Source organism: Scyliorhinus torazame, chromosome 8 (assembly GCF_047496885.1).
Source record: "Scyliorhinus torazame isolate Kashiwa2021f chromosome 8, sScyTor2.1, whole genome shotgun sequence".
In the NCBI taxonomy this organism is placed as follows: Eukaryota; Metazoa; Chordata; class Chondrichthyes; order Carcharhiniformes; family Scyliorhinidae; genus Scyliorhinus; species Scyliorhinus torazame.
This window is the reverse complement of record NC_092714.1, coordinates 24818362-24835955: the sequence shown is the minus strand read 5'-3', so window position 1 is coordinate 24835955 and position 17594 is coordinate 24818362. Positions and strand designations below refer to the sequence as shown.

Genomic DNA, 17594 nt, shown 5'->3' with positions numbered 1-17594 from the left:
TGCTGCAGGAGACTCTCTTGAGGGTGAAGGACCAGGTGAGACTTAAACAGGGCTGGGTTAGCCAAGTGTTTCACTCCGGATTTGATGGAAGGGCTCGAGGGGTAGCGGTGCTGGTCAGCAAAAGGGTACGCTTCCAGATGGAGAAGGTGGTGGCAGATCAGGGGGGTCGACATGTGATTGTGGCAGGGGCACCGGAGGGGTGATTAGTGGCGCTATTAAGTGTATACGGTCCCAATTGGGACGATGTGGGATTCGCGAGGAAGGTGTTTGGGGCTATTCCCGACTTGGACACGCATGAGCTGATTGTGGGGGGTGGGGGGGGGGGGGGGGGGGTGGGGGGGACTGGAACTTGGTGCAGGAGCCAAGGTTGGACAGATCACGGCCGCGCTCGCTGGTCCCATCAGGGGGGGGGGCGAAGGCGCTGGCTGGGCTAATGGTGGAAATGGGAGGGGTGGACCCTTGGAGGTTCCTGCACCCATGGGAACGGGAGTACTCATTTTTCTCAGCGGTCCATAAGGTATACTCGCGGATCGACTTTTTTGTGGTGGGGAAGGCTTTGCTGGCTGGAGTCAAGGGGTCGGAATACTCTGCAATTTCAGTGTCAGATCATGCTCCACATTGGGTGGATATGGTGCTGGAGAAGGGGGCAGCGCAGAGACCGGGGTGGAAACTGGATGTGGGGCTTTTGGGGAACCAAGTGTTCTGTGAGAAATTTGAAAAGGTAATTAAGGAATATTTAGGTTTCAATTGTACGGGCGAGGTGTCGAAGGCAGTCGTCTGGGAGGCTCTAAAGACGGTGGTGAGAGGTGAGGTAATTTTGTTTAAGGCCAGGGTGGATAAAGAGAGGTTGGAGCGGCAGAGGGTAATAGATGAGATGTTGGAGGTAGATAGGAGGTATGGGGACCCGGAAAGCTGGAAAAGAGGAAGGAACTACAGGCGAGCTTCGACCGACTGTCCACCAGGAAGGTGGTGCGCCAACTGAGACGAGCAAGGGGTGCAGTTTATGAACATGGAGATAAGGCAGTATGTTAGCAGGTCAACTCCGGAGGGAGGCAGCGGCAAGGGAAATTCTTCAGGTGAGGGATAGGGCAGGGAAGTTGGTGGTGGCTCCAGTGCTGATTAACAAGGTTTTTGAGGAGTTTTATGAGAGGTTGTACAAGTCAGAGCCACTTGGGGGAGACCGTGAGATGCAGGAATTTCTAGATGGGTTGGAGTACCCGAGGCTAGGGGAGGGGGACAGGGCTACATTAGAAGGAGCAATAGTGGAGCAGGAGATAAAGGATGCGATTGGGAGGATGCAGTCGGGGAAGATGGCAGGGCCGGATGGGTTTCCGGTGGAATATTATAAAAAAATTTAAGGAGAGGTTGGCACCCCTGATGGTGGGGATGTTTGAGGAGGCGATAGGGAAGGGGTTATTGCCGCAAACTTTGGGGCAGGCATCGATTTCCCTGTTGCTAAAAAAAGATAAGGATCCGACGGAGTGTGGGTCGTATCGGCCCATATCACTTCTGAATGTGGACGCAAAAGTGTTGGCGAAGATACTGGCGGGTAGGGAGTGCCTCCCGAAGGTAATAGGGGAGGATCAGACGGGGTTCGTGAAAGGGAGGCAGCTGTTTTCGAACATTAGGAGGGTTTTGAACGTTGTTATGGCACCGGCGGAAAGAAAGGAAACAGAGGTAGTTGTGGCATTGGACGCCGAGAAGGCGTTTGATCGGGTAGAATGGGGGTACCTGATGGCAGTGCTGGAGCGGTTTGGGATTGGACCAAGGTTTGTGAACTAGGTAAAGCAATTATATAAGGAACCAAAGTCGAGTGTCTGCACAAATAATATCAGTTCGAGATACTTTTCTCTCCACCGTGGGACGAGACAGGGATGTCCTATGTCCCCCCTGCTATTTGTACTTGCGATTGAGCCGTTGGCCATTGCATTGAGAAGTTCGGGTGCATGGAAAGGAATAGTGCGGGGCGGGGATAGAGCATAAGGTGTCCGTTTATGCCGACGACTTGCTGCTGTGCGTGTCGGAACCGAGTGCGTCGATAGGAGCAATATTGGAGCTATTGCGGGTATTTGGGTCTTTCTCGGGATGCAAGTTGAACCTGGACAAGAGTGAGTACTTTATGGTGTCTCGGCCGGGGGTGGGGGCAGGGGTGGGGGGGCTGCCATTCTGTAGAGCACGGACTCATTTTAGGTATCTGGGGGTGCAGGTTGCCCAGGAGTGGGGGAGGCTTTGCAGGTACAACATCACTTGTTTGGTGGGGAAAGTGAAAGCCGATCTGGCAAGGTGGGACGGTCTTCCTCTGTCACTGGCAGGTCGGGTACAAGCGGTTAAAATGAATGTGTTGCCGCGATTCCTGTTTATTTTTCAATGCCTACCGATTTTCCTGCCGAAGTCTTTTTCAGGGAGATTTAGGGAAGGATTACCTCATTCATATGGGGAGGGAAGGTGGCCAGAGTGAGAAAGGGGCTGCTACAGAGGGGAAGGCAGGCAGGGGGTTTGGGTCTCCCGAACCTGTTGTACTACTACTGGGCGGTCAATGTGAAGAAAGTGTGGAGCTGGGTCAGAGGGGTTGATTCTCAGTGGGTCAGAATGGAGGAGAGTTTGTGCAGGGGGTCGGGGCTGAAGGCACTTGCAACAGCGCCGCTCCCGATAGCTCCGGGGAAATATTCAGGGAGTCCGGTAATAATAGCTTCATTGAAAATCTGGAGGCAGTTTCGCCAACACTTCCGGTTGGGTTTAGGGTCAAGGGAAATGCCGATTCGGGGGAACCACAGATTTGAGCCAGGGAGGTGGGATGGAATTTATCGGAAATGGGAAGAGAAGGGGATTAAGACGCTAAAAGATTTGTTTCTTCGGGGTCGGTTTGCAGGATTGAGGGAGCTGGAAGCGAAGTATGGGCTAGAGCAGGGAGAAGTGTTTAGGTACATGCAGGTTCATGATTTTGCCAGTAAGGAGATACAGAGCTTCCCAGAGGAACCGGCCTCCACATTGCTGGAGGAGGTGTTGACGACAAGGGGACTGGAGAAGGGGGCAGTGTCAGCGGTGTACGGAGCTATTTTGGAAGAGGATAAAGCACCACTGGAAGGGATCAAAGCAAAGTAGGAGGAAGAGCTGGGCGAGGTTATAGAAGAGGGGGTCTGGTGTGAGGTGCTCCGGAGAGTGAATGCCTCCACCTCATGTGCGAAGTTGGGGCTGATACAGCTGAAGGTGGTATATAGAGGGCACCTCACGAGGGCGAGGATGAGCCGATTTTTTGAAGGAGTAGAGGATGTGTGTGAGCGTTGCGTGGGGGGGGGGCGGGCGGGGGGGGGGGGGGGGGCGCTAATCACGTTCATATGTTTTGGTCCTGTCCAAAGCTAGGGGAGGTGTTTAGGGTAATTTCCAAGGTGGTGCGTGTGAAACTGGACCCGGGTCCCCAGGAGGCCATATTCGGGGTGTCGGACCAGCCAGGGTTGGAAACGGGAGCGGAGGCAGATATCATCGTCTTCACCTCGTTGATCGCCCGAAGGCGGATCCTGCTGGGATGGAGAGCAGCTTCTCCACCCAGTGCCCTGGCGTGGCGGGGGGACCTGTTGGAATACTTGACCCTTGAGAAGGTTAAGTTCGAACTGAGGGGAAGCTCGGAGGGGTTCTACAAGTCATGGGCACTATTTATTATGCACTTTCAAGAACTGGATAACATTGATCATTAGTTGGGGGGTGGTGGGTGGGGGGTGGGGGGGGGGAGGGGTGTGGGGGGAGGGTGGCTGTGTAGATTAAGGGTGACTATGGGTAATCCCTGATTCATTTTTATCATTTGTTTAAGTAAACATGCGGGCTGATGTTTGGGGGTTGGTGGGCGGATGGGATCGTTGTTATTATGGGGATTGACATATCTTGCTCATTAATGTTTATTGTTGATGGGTGCAAATGCGGGAGAAAATGTGAAAAAGGAGGAGAATTAAAATATTTTTTAAAAAAACAATGTTTTTCCTCACATCCCCTCTAAACCTCCATCCCCTTACATAAAATCTATGCACCTGGCCTCCATCAAGGGGAAAAGTTTATGCCTGTCTATTCTACGCCCCTTATAATTTTACACACCTCAATCATGTCCCCACTCAGTCTCCTCTGCTCCAAAGAAAACAATCCAAATCTATCTAATCCGGGGCTGGTTTAGCACATTGGGCTAAATGGCTGGCTAGTAATGCAGAACCAGGCCAACAGCACGGGTTCAATTCCCGTACCAGCCTCCCTGAACAGGCGCCGGAATGTGGCGACTAGGTTTTTCATAGTCACTTCATTGAAGCCTACTTGTGATAATAAACGATTATTATTATTATAATCTCTCCTCAGAACTAAAACTCTCCAGCCCCAGGCAACATCCTGGAAAATCTCCTCTGCGCCCTTTCCAGTACTATCACATCCCTCCCATAATGTGGATTCCAGAACTGCAGACAATACTCTAGCTGTGACCTAACCAATGTTTGAATCCAATTTGCTAAATTTCCTTGGATCCCATGGGCTCTGACCTCCGCTATCAGTCTCCCACGTGGGATCTTATCAAAGGCCTCGCTTAAGTCCAAGTAGAGTACGTCAAATGCATTGGCCTCATCTAGACAACTGGTCTTTTGTTCGAAAAATTCAATAAAATAACAAAACCATGCTGACTATTCTTGATTAACCACTGCCTCTCCAACTGCAGATTAATTCTGTTCCTCAGAATTTTTCCAATAATTTCCCAATCACTGAGGTTAGACTGACTGCCCTGTAGTTTCCTGATTTAATCCTTTCTCCCTTCTTGAATAATGGTGCCACATTGGCTACCCTCTAGTCCTCCGGCACCTCTCCTGTGGCCAGAGAGGAATTGAAAATTATTGCCAGCGACCCTGCTATTTCGTCCCTTGCCTCACTCAGCAGCCTGGGATAAATTTCACCTGGCCCTGGAGATTTGTCTACTTTTTAGCCTGCCACATTAGACATTTTAGTTGCTGTGATATGAAGAGTTCTGTTCCTTTTTCACCAACACACATTTATTTCATTCCAACAGACTTTGCACAAAACTCAAACTACACATCATCTGACAGAGGCCACCTGAAGCCCCTTTACATATCAGTGTCAATTAATGGATACTTAACATAAATGAGACAACTAATTGCAATGGCTTTTAACCCATTACTTAACATGCTAGACCACTCAGAATCTCCTCTCTGTCTATGTTATTTAATTTTATCACAGTCCTTCTCCCCGATTTCTATACCCACATTGCCCCTCTCACGAATGAACACTGACATAAAGTATTCATTTAGAACCCTACCAACATCCTCCGGCTCCACACACAATTTACCACTGTGGTCTTGAATGGGTCCTATTCCTTCTCTCATTATCCTTTTACGTTTAAAATACTTGCAAAACAACTTGGGATTTTCTTTTATTTTACCTGCCAGTATCCTTTCATGTCCTCCTTTTGCTCTCATAATTACCTTTTTAAGTTCCCTCTTGCACATTCTATACACCTCTAAGGCTTCTGCTGTTTTGAGCCCTTTTTCTCCTTATCCAATGCTGTAGATCCCTCATTATCCAGAGTTTACGGATCTGTTGGTTCCACCCTGTTTCTTGATTGGAACATGTTGGCCCTTTACTCTTCTTATTTCCTTCTTGAATGCATCCCACTGTTCTGTCGCAGGTTTACCTAAAAGTGTCTGCTCTTCGTCCACTATGGCCAAATCATATCTGATCCCATTAAAATCGGCCTTCTCTCAGTTTCGAACTTTGATCCTTATCCTTTTCCCAAACCATCTTAAATTTAACTGAGTTATGATCACTGTCTTCAAAATGCTCCCCCACTGATACTTCAACCACTTGCCCAGCTTCATTACCAAAAATTAGGTCCAGGACTGCCCCCTCTCTTGTAGTTCCTCCTACGCACTGGCTTAAAAAGTTCTCCTGGATGCATTTTAAGAATTCCTCTCCCTCTAACCTTTCACACTATGGCTACGCCAGTTAATATTGGGGACGTTGAAATCCCCACTATCACTACCCGATTATTTTTCCACTTCTCTGAAATTTGCCTACATATCTACTCATCTATTTCTCTCGGACTGTTAGGGGGCCTACAAATCTACTCATCTATTTCACTCGGACTGTTATGGGGCCTGCATATTTACTCATCTATTTCTCTCAGACTGTTAGGGGGCCTGCGTATCTGCTCATCTATTTCTCTCGGACTGTTAGGTCCACTACTTTTTGAGATGTAGTTACTCTTGTAATAGGGAGGAAAGGCAGCAGCCAATTAGTGTATCGAAAGGAACCACAAAAAACAATGTGATAATCAACACAAACATTTCTGGAAATACACAGCAGGTCTGGCAGCATCTGTGGAGAGAAAAATAGAGTTAATGTTCCAGGTGAGCAAGCTTTCACCAAAATGGGAGAATGACTAAGTAATCTTTTTATTTGCTGATGTCTGTTTTATTGATGAAGGTGGACGGATCACCCATAGCACAGCACCTCCAACAGTGTAGCACTCCCTCAGTACTGCTCTGAATTATCAGCTTTGATTATACTCTTAGGTCTGAAAATGGACTTGAACTCATGGCCTTCTGACTCAGAGGCAAAAATCTAACCATTGAACCAATGCCAACACCTTTTAAAACAAGACGAGACTTGGTTGTGATGCCTGCTGACGTTGAACAGTCCACTGACTCTGTCTAGGTGCATAGATGAAGACTTGGGCAAGGATCGCATGGTTTCCACTGCCCGTTAGACCCTAGTCAGGTCCTTCAGAAGAGGATGGGAGAAAATGTTATGGGGTAAAGCATGGTTAATGTTTTAATCCAGTAGGTATTCACTCTGTCTTATTTCCTCCATTAGGTGTCCAAAATCCGAAGGGGTGTCTATTTTTCACAATGGAGATTCCTCGTTGGTGTTGCTGTCAGTCGAGGCGTCTGTTGCAAAGAACGTCACCTACTTGAAATGTGAATTGCAAATTTGTGCTGAAAACCAATGTGCCTGTACGCATGTGAGTGAAAAGCATGTTACTTGTCATGGTGAGCGCGGTGGTGCATTGGCCCGGTTTCATTGTGCAGTGATATCGAGAATGGCTTCAAGGTGATTTCATTAAGGACCAAATGGCCTCCCTCTGTGCTGTCTCATTCTATGATATTCTCTGCTCAGTACTTTTGGAAAACTCCAAACGGGTTCAGAGTTTAAGCCACTGTCAGAACCTTGAACCAGAAAAAAAAGCCACTGAGTTCAACTTTCATCCATTCTGAAATGAAAATCACTTATGGCTGGTATGGGAATTGAACCCTGCTGCTGGCCTGCCTTGGTCTGCTTTAAAAGCCAGCGATTTAGCCCAGTGTGCTAAACAAGCTCCTAAATGAAAATTACTTATTGTCACAAGTAGGCTTCAAATGAAGTTACTGTGAAAAGCCCCTAGTCAGCACATTCCGGCGCCTGTTCGGGGAGGCTGGTACGGGAATTGAACCGTGCTGCTGGCCTGCCTTGGTCTGCTTTCAAAGCCAGCAATTTAGCCCTGTGCTAAACAGCCCCTCACAAAATGAAAACCGCTTATTGTCACAAGAAGGCTTCAAATGAAGTTATTGTGAAAAGCCCCTAGTCGCCACATTCCTGCGCCTGTTTGGGGAGGCTGGCCTACCTTAGTCTGCTTTCAAAGCCAGTGATTTAGTCCAGTGTGCTAAACCAGCCCCTGGTATCTTCCTGTTCCAACCCTGCCTTCCTGCTGTTGCCTAGTGCTGGGGTCTGATTCCATGGTTGCTGACAGCTCCCCCACAATAGCATTGTGTCAACCTGCAAGTGGACTAGATTTTTTAAAAAAATTTAGAGTACCCAATTCATTTGTTCCAATGAAGGGGAATTTTAGCGTGGCCAATCCACCTACCCTGCACATCTTTGGATTGTGGGGGCGAAACCCACGCAGACACGGGGAGAATGTGCGATCTCCACACGGACAGTGACCCAGAGCCAGGATCGAACCTGGGACCTCGGCGCCGTGAGGCAACAGCTCCACCGTGCTGCCCAAGTGGACTGGATTTTGACCTGTCACTTCAATAGAGATGAAACTTGGGAGGTAATATGGACCGCCAATTTGTTATGATCCATTTTACACAATTGCACAAAGTTTAAGATCAACCCTGATGAGCCTATTCGACTGGGGGAAGCACCACTCGTCGGCCTCCCTCACCCACATCTTCTGGTTGAGTTGATTTTTCTTCACGTCCCCGTGTGGGGGTGCTGTAATAAATTACATCACCTTCAGGTATCAAATCAGAGCCTGGGGCGGTATGTGGCACAGTGGTTAGCACTGGGACTGCAGCGCCGAGGACCCGGGTTTGAATCCCAGCCCTGGGTCACTGTCCGTGTGGAGTTTTGCACATTCTCCCCATATCTGCGTGGGTTTCATCCACACAACCCAAAGATGTGTAGGTAGGTGAATTGGCCACGCTAAATAGCCCCTTAATTGGAACAAAAATAATTGAGCACCCTAAATTCAAAAAAAGGTATCAAATCAGGCCAAGGTTAAACATGGGCTTGCTTGTTCTTTCAGGGTTTAACACCACATGCTGAGGATTTTGCTTGTTTGAAGGGGAATCATCATTCTGACTGAAGTGTTACTTTGGGCTGGATTTGGAAACAGAAACTGTTGGAATGATGATTTATTCCTATAATTTATTTCCTTCGACTACCCTGTGCAATGGAGACAAATGCAGACACAAACTGCATGTGTTGATAAATTGTTTAATTTGCCACGAAATTCAAGAACAATTATACTTCTCATTGTGGAGCATCAGGAATGTACTCAAAGGTTTGGGCTTGCACTTGTGTGCCTTATTTGCTGGTCCTGCACGACACAAACAGCAACAATAAGCAAAAGACAGCCAATATTTACATGAACTGATCTACTTCCGTGGGAGCAGCATGGTGGCACAGTGGTTAGCACTGCTACCTCACGGGGACCTGGTTTCGATTCTGGCCTCGGGTCACTGTCTGGGTGGAGTTTGCACGCTCTCCCCGTGTCTGCATGGGTTTCCTCCGGATGCTCCGGTTTCCTCCCACAGTCCAAAGATGTGCAGATTAGATGTGCAGATAGGGGGAGGAGGTGGCGTAGTGGTATTGTTGCTGGACCAGTAATCCAGACACCCAGGATAATGATCTGGGGACCTGGGTTTGAATCCCACCGCGACAGATGATGGCATTTAAACTCAATAAAATATCCGGAATTCAAAGTCTAATGTGATCATGAGACCCCTGTCGATTGTCGAAAAAACCCACCTGGTTCACTAATGGGGGCGGTACAGTAGCACAGTGCTTAGCACTGTTGCCTCACAGAGCCAGGGTCCAAGGTTCGATTCCCGGCTTGGGTCACTGTCTGTGTGAAGTCTGCACGTTCTCCCCGTGTCTGCGTGGGTTTCCTCCGGGTGCTCCGGTTTCCTCCCACAAGTCCCGAAAGACCTGGGGGCGGGATTCTCCGTGAATCAGCGCGATGTCCCGAATGCGGCGCCAAAAATGGCGCGAATCTCTCCGGCGTCGGCCCCCCCGAAACGTCGCGAATTCTCCAGCTGGGAATAGGCTAGTAGCGGCGTGACGCCATTCGCGTCTTCGTCACCCGTCGCGGACGTGCTGCGTCACTCCACAAAAGCCGCCCCACCCCCGCAGACCCGGCAAAATGGCCGCCCGCCGCACAGCGTCAAGTTAGACCACCAACTGTCTGTCCCCCTTCCCCTCTTCCCCCATATCCCATCATATTCCATATTCCCCATATCCCCCTTCCCTCACCCCATATCCCATCATATCCCCCCATTCCCTCATATACCCCTTCCCCCATATCCCCCCTTCCCCCCTTATCCCGCTTTCCCCCATATCCCCCCTTCCTCCATATCTCATCATATCTCCCCTTCCCCCATATCCCCCTTCCCCCATATCCCCCTTCCCCCTTATCCCGCTTTCCCCCATATCCCCCCTTCCTCCATATCTCATCATATCTCCCCTTCCCCATATCCCCTTCCCCATATCCCCCTTCCCCCATATCCCCCCATATTCCCCATTCCCCCTATCCCCCTTCCCCCATATCCCCCTTCCCCCTTATCCCGCTTTCCCCCATATCCCCCCTTCCTCCATATCTCATCATATCTCCCCATATCCCCCTTCCCCCATATCCCCCTTCCCCCATATCCCCCCATATTCCCCATTCCCCCATATCCAGGGATGTCAGTATAAAAGTGATCCCCTACAGTGCAGACTTTGTTTGCACTGAGTGCTGAATTTGGTGCTTTTTGAGTGCTATAGTAAGAGTTTGGTGACCGAGGGAGTTAGGTGAGGAGGGAGTAAGGTGCTCCTTTCATTTTGTTTTCGACATTTCCGCAAAGAGTGCGAAGAGAGCCAGGAGTTTACAGAAAGTGTAGCTGACTGGGAGCAGAGTCGGAGGGCGGAGATCTAGTTAGTCCACAGGGCAGCTATATTCTGTCAGGTAAGAAGGGATGGAGGCTAGGCCAGTTGCATGCTCCTCCTGTAGGATGTGGGTGGTGAGGGATACCACCGGTGTCCCCGCTGACTGTACCTGCGGGAAGTGCACCCAACTTCAGCTCCTCAAAGACCGTGTTAGGGAACTGGAGCTGAAGCTGGATGAACTTCGGATCATCCGGGAGGCAGAGGGGGTGATTGAGAAGAGTTACAAGGAGGTAACCACACCCAAGGTACAGGGCAAGAATAGCTGGGTTACAGTCAGGGGGAGAAAAACAAACAGGCAGACAGTGCAGGGATCCCTCGTGGCCGTTCCCCTTCAAAACAAGTATACCGTTTTGGATGCTGTTGGGGGGGATGACCTACCGGGGGAAGGCCCTAGCGGCCAGGTCTCTGGCACTGAGTCTGGCTCTGGGGCTCAGAAGGGAAGGGGGGAGAATAGAAAAGCAATAGTTGTAGGAGATTCAATGGTTAGGGGAATAGATAGGAGATTCTGTGGTCGCGAGCGAGACTCCCGGGAGGTATGTTGCCTCCCGGGTGCCAGGGCCAGGGATGTCTTGGATCGTGTCTTCAGGGAGGGTGAGCAGCCAGAAGTCGTGGTGCACATTGGTACCAACGACATAGGTAGGAAAAGGGGTGTGGAGGTAATAAACAAGTTTAGGGAGTTAGGCTGGAAGTTAAAAGCCAGGACAGACAGAGTTGTCATCTCTGGTTTGTTGCCGGTGCCACGTGATAGCGAGGCTAGGAATAGGGAGAGAGTGCAGTTGAACACGTGGCTGCAGGAATGGTGTAGGAAGGAGGGCTTCAGGTATTTGGATAATTGGAGCGCATTCTGGGGAAGGTGGGACCTGTACAAGCAGGACGGGTTGCATCTGAACCAGAGGGGCACCAATATCCTGGGAGGGAGGTTTTCTAGTACTCTTCGGGAGGGTTTAAACTAATTTGGCAGGGGAATGGGAACCGGATTTGTAGTCCAGCAACTAAGGTAGCCGATATTCAGGACGCCAAAGCATGTAGTGAGGCAGTGGGGAAGGGAACACTGACAAAGGAGAGTACTTGCAGGCACGGAAATGGGTTGAAGTGTGTATACTTCAACGCAAGAAGCATCAGGAATAAGGTGGGTGAACTTAAGGCATGGATCGGTACTTGGGACTACGATGTGGTGGCCATCACGGAAACTTGGATAGAAGAGGGGCAGAAATGGTTGTTGGAGGTCCCTGGTTATAGATGTTTCAATAAGATTAGGGAGGGTGGTAAAAGAGGTGGGGGGGTGGCATTATTAATTAGAGATAGTATAACAGCTGCAGAAAGGCAGTTCGAGGAGTATCACCCAATTGAGGTAGTATGGGTTGAAGTCAGAAATAGGAAAGGAGCAGTCACCTTGTTAGGAGTTTTCTATAGGCCCCCCAATAGTAGCAGAGATGTGGAGGAACAGATTGGGAAACAGATTTTGGAAAGGTGCAGAAGTCATAGGGTAGTAGTCATGGGCGACTTTAACTTCCCAAATATTGAGTGGAAACTCTTTAGATCAAATAGTTTGGATGGGGTGGTGTTTGTGCAGTGTGTCCAGGAAGCTTTTCTAACACAGTATGTAGATTGTCTGACCAGAGGAGGGGCAATATTGGATTTAGTACTGGGTAATGAACCAGGGCAAGTGATAGATTTGTTAGTGGGGGAGCATTTTGGAGATAGTGACCACAATTCTGTGACTTTCACTTTAGTAATGGAGAGGGATAGGTACGTGCAACAGGGCAAGGTTTACAATTGGGGGAAGGGTAAATACGATGTTGTCAGACAAGAATTGAAGTGCATAAGTTGGGACCATAGGCTGTCAGGGAAGGACACAAGTGAAATGTGGAACTTGTTCAAGGAACAGGTGCTACGTGTCCTTGATATATATGTATGTCCCTGTCAGGCAGGGAAGAGATGGTCGAGTGAGGGAACCATGGTTGACAAGAGAGGTTGAATGTCTTGTTAAGAGGAAAAAGGAGACTTATGTAAGGCTGAGGAAACAAGGTTCAGACAGGGCATTGGAGGGATACAAGATAGCCAGGAGGGAACTGAAGAGAGGGATTAGGAGAGCTAAGAGAGGGCATGAACAATCTTTGGTGGGTAGGATCAAGGAAAACCCCAAGGCCTTTTACACATATGTGAGAAATATGAGAATGACTAGAGCGAGGGTAGGTCCGATCAAGGACAGTAGCGGGAGATTGTGAATTGAGTCTGAAGAGATAGGAGAGGTCTTGAACAAGTACTTTTCTTCTGTATTTACAAATGAGAGGGGCGATATTGTTGGAGAGGACAGTGTGAAACAGATTGGTAAGCTCGAGGAAATACTTGTTAGGAAGGAAGATGTGTTGGGCATTTTGAAAAACTTGAGGATAAACAAGTCCCCCGGGCCTGACGGGATATATCCAAGGATTCTATGGGAAGCAAGAGATGAAATTGCAGAGCCGTTGGCAATGATCTTTTTGTCCTCACTGTCAACAGGGGTTGTACCAGGGGATTGGAGAGTGGCGAATGTCGTGCCCCTGTTCAAAAAAGGGACTAGGGATAACCCTGGGAATTACAGGCCAGTTAGTCTTACTTCGGTGGTAGGCAAAGTAATGGAAAGGGTACTGAAGGATAGGATTTCTGAGCATCTGGAAAGACACTGCTTGATTAGGGATAGTCAGCACGGATTTGTGAGGGGTAGGTCTTGCCTTACAAGTCTTATTGAATTCTTGAGGAGGTGACCAAGCATGTGGATGAAGGTAAAGCAGTGGATGTAGTGTACATGGATTTTAGTAAGGCATTTGATAAGGTTCCCCATGGTAGGCTTATGCAGAAAGTAAGGAGGCATGGGATAGTGGGAAATTTGGCCAGTTGGATAACAAACTGGCTAACCGATAGAAGTCAGAGAGTGGTGGTGGATGGTAAATATTCAGCCTGGATCCCAGTTACCAGTGGCGTACCGCAGGGATCAGTTCTGGGTCCTCTGCTGTTTGTGATTTTCATTAATGACTTGGATGAGGGAGTTGAAGGGTGGGTCAGTAAATTTGCAGACGATACGAAGATTGGTGGAGTTGTGGATAGTGAGGAAGGCTGTTGTCGGCTGCAAAGAGACATAGATAGGATGCAGAGCTGGGCTGAGAAGTGGCAGATGGAGTTTAACCCTGAAAAGTGTGAGGTTGTCCATTTTGGAAGGACAAATATGAATGCGGAATACAGGGTTAACGGTAGAGTTCTTGGCAATGTGGAGGAGCAGAGAGATCTTGGGGTCTATGTTCATACATCTTTGAAAGTTGCCACTCAAGTGGATAGAGCTGTGAAGAAGGCCTATGGTGTGCTCGCGTTCATTAACAGAGGGATTGAATTTAAGAGCCGTGAGGTGATGATGCAGCTGTACAAAACTTTGGTAAGGCCACATTTGGAGTACTGTGTACAGTTCTGGTCGCCTCATTTTAGGAAGGATGTGGAAGCTTTGGAAAAGGTGCAAAGAAGATTTACCAGGATGCTGCCTGGAATGGAGAGTAGGTCTTACGAGGAAAGGTTGAGGGTGCTAGGCCTTTTCTCATTAGAACGGAGAAGGATGAGGGGCGACTTGATAGAGGTTTATAAGATGATCAGGGGAATAGATAGAGTAGACAGTCAGAGACATTTTCCCCGGGTGGAACAAACCATTACAAGGGGACATAAATTTAAGGTGAAAGGTGGAAGATATAGGAGGGATATCAGAGGTAGGTTCTTTACCCAGAGAGTAGTGGGGGCATGGAATGCACTGCCTGTGGAAGTAGTTGAGTCGGAAACATTAGGGACCTTCAAGCAGCTATTGGATAGGTACATGGATTACGGTAAAATGATATAGTGTAGATTTATTTGTTCTTAAGGGCAGCACGGTAGCATTGTGGATAGCACAATGCTTCACAGCTCCAGGGTCCCAGGTTCGATTCCGGCTTGGGTCACTGTCTGTGCGGAGTCTGCACGTCCTCCCCGTGTCTGCGTGGGTTTCCTCCGGGTGCTCCGGTTTCCTCCCACAGTCCAAAGATGTGCAGGTTAGGTGAATTGGCCAATGATAAATTGCCCTTAATGTCCAAAATTGCCCTTGGTGTTGGGTGGAGGTGTTGAGTTTGGGTAGGGTGCTCTTTCCAGGAGCTGGTGCAGACTCAAAGGGCCAAATGGCCTCCTTCTGCACTGTAAATTCAATGATAATCTATGATTAATCTAGGACAAAGGTTCGGCACAACATCGTGGGCCGAAGGGCCTGTTCTGTGCTGTATTTTCTATGTTCTATGTTTTATCCCCCTTCCCTCATATCCCCCTTCCCCCTATCCCTCCTTCCCTCATATGCCCTCTTCCCCTTCCCCATATCCCCCCTTCCCCCGTATCTCCCTTCTCCCATATCCCCTTCCTCCATATCCCCGCTTCCCCCTTATCCCGTTCCCCCATATCCCCCTTCCCCCATATCCCCTCTTCCCCCATACTGTTGCTTCACAGCTACAGGGTCTCAGCTTCGATTCCCGGCTTGGGTCACTGTCTGTGCGGAGTCTGCACGTCCTCCCCGTGTCTGCGTGGGTTTCCTCCGGGTGCTCCGGTTTCCTCCCACAGTCCAAAGATGTGCAGGTTAGGTGAATTGGCCAATGATAAATTGCCCTTAATGTCCAAAATTGCCCTTGGTGTTGGGTGGAGGTGTTGAGTTTGGGTAGGGTGCTCTTTCCAGGAGCTGGTGCAGACTCAAAGGGCCAAATGGCCTCCTTCTGCACTGTAAATTCAATGATAATCTATGATTAATCTAGGACAAAGGTTCGGCACAACATCGTGGGCCGAAGGGCCTGTTCTGTGCTGTATTTTCTATGTTCTATGTTTTATCCCCCTTCCCTCATATCCCCCTTCCCCCTATCCCTCCTTCCCTCATATGCCCTCTTCCCCTTCCCCATATCCCCCCTTCCCCCGTATCTCCCTTCTCCCATATCCCCTTCCTCCATATCCCCGCTTCCCCCTTATCCCGTTCCCCCATATCCCCCTTCCCCCATATCCCCTCTTCCCCCATACTGTTGCTTCACAGCTACAGGGTCTCAGCTTCGATTCCCGGCTTGGGTCACTGTCTGTGTGGAGTCTGCACGTTCCCCCCGTATCTACGTGGGCTTCCTCTGGGTGCTCCGGTTTCCTCCCACAAGTCCCAAAAGACCTGGGGCGGGATTCTCCGTGAATCGGCGCAATGGCTTGAACGCGGCGCCAAAAACGGCGTGAATCACTCCGGCGTCGGGCCCCCCGAAACGTCGCAAATGGCCGGGAACGGGCTAGTAGCGGCGTGACGCCATTTGCGACGACATCACCCGTCATGCTCGCGCGTGCCGTCAGTATGGGGGATATGGGGGAAGGGGGATATGGGGGAAGGGGATATGGGGGAAGTGGGATATGAGGGATGGGTTATATGGGGGAAGGGGATGTGTGGGGGAAGGGGTTATGGGGAAGGGGGGATATGGGGGCTATGGGGGAAGGGGTGATATGGGGAAGGGGGTTATGGGGGAATATGGGAGAAAGGGGATATGGCGGATATGGAGGGATATGGGGGAAGGGGATATGGGGAAGTTGCGATATGGGGGAAGGGGCGATATGGGGGAAGGGGGGATTTTGGGGAAGGGGGGATTTGGGGCAAGGGGATATGGGGAAGGGGATATCGGGGAAGGGGGGATATGGGAGATGGGGATATGGGGGAAGGGAATATGGGGAATGGGGATATGATGGAAAGGGGATATGGGGGGATATGGGGAAGGGGGATATGGGGGAAGGAGATATGGGGGAAGGGGGGATATGGGGGGATATGGGGAAGGGGGGTATGGGGGGATATGGGAGAAGGGGGATATGGGGGAAGGGGGATATGGGACAAGGGGGGATATGTGGGAAGGGGATATGGGGATATGGGGGAAGGGGGATATGGGAGAAGGGGGAGTATGGGGGGATATGGGGGGAGGGGGGATATAGGGGAAGGAGGATATAGGGGAAAGGGAATATGGGGGAAGGGGATATGGGGGGATATGGGGGAACGGGGATATGGGGAAGGGGTATATGGGGAAGGGGAATATGGGGGAAGGGGATATGGGGGAAGGGGGATATGGGGGGTATGGGGAGTGGGGGGATTTGAGGGGAGGGGAGATATGGGGGAAGGGGGGACAGACCCGGCCCATCAGGCATACAACGCCCCCAGGACATTCCAGGATGGCAACGAGCCAGGGACCGACCCGGAGCTCCAGGCGGACGCCACCCCCAGGACGTTCCAGGATGGCCACGAGCCAGGGACAGACTCGGAGCACCAGGCGGACGCCGGCCACATCTAGTGCGAGTGCGGGGACGCCGGTGGGCCACACCCAGCGACGAGGAGAGCAGCCACAGCAACAGGCCCCCGTCGCAGCCGTCCCAGGACACTGACGCACAGTACCCTAACGCACAGGATACCGATGCCCAGGACACTGACACGCAGGACACCGACACACAGAACACCGACACACAGGACCTTAACACACAGGATCCTAACACACAGGACACTGACGCACAGGACACCGGCGCACAGGACACCGACACACAGGACACTGACACACACGACACCCACATACAGGGGATGGATGAACAGGAATCACTACTCCAGGGGACCCCAGACTTTGGGTCGGATAAGGAGCACGCCATTACGCCACTGCTATCTCCTCCACCCTCCACTATTGCAGAGACACTCACCTCGGTTGGGCACTTTACCGATGAGGCATCTGGGACACTAACTGGTGCGCACAACACAGCTGTCCCGGTACAGCAGGTGGAGGGAGGAACTGCCGAGGGGCCGGGAGGTGGGAGGGCAGCCCGGCGCAGGCAACCATCTGACGCCCAGGTGGGTCCCGGGTTCGTGGAGTTACCACACCCACCCATAGACCCGATGCACTCACGGACCAAGGGACGACGGACGGGGGTGACGGCCGGCTTGCGGCAGCTGCAGACGCAGGTGGAGGAGTCCACCCGCGTCCAGGAGCTGGGAGTGGTGCCGGTCATGCATGCCACCCAGGCTGACACCGCATGGGTGGCGTCTGCAGTGGAGGCAATGGGTGCGACGGTGTCAGACATGGGTCGCAGGATGCAAGTGTGGGGCTTTCCGTGCAGGCGGCGTC

At 50.6% G+C, this 17594-nt stretch overlaps 1 protein-coding gene across 1 annotated transcript in view; it reads left to right on the top strand.

Moving 5' to 3' along the window:
• The window catches only part of LOC140428722 (uncharacterized), a 95652-nt gene that overhangs the window by 70419 nt on the left and 7639 nt on the right, over positions 1 to 17594 (top strand). Inside the window, exon 11 of the mRNA XM_072515445.1 lies at positions 6853 to 7000. Coding sequence (XP_072371546.1) covers positions 6853 to 7000 — 148 coding nt within the window. The remainder of the gene's footprint in view (positions 1 to 6852; positions 7001 to 17594) is intronic.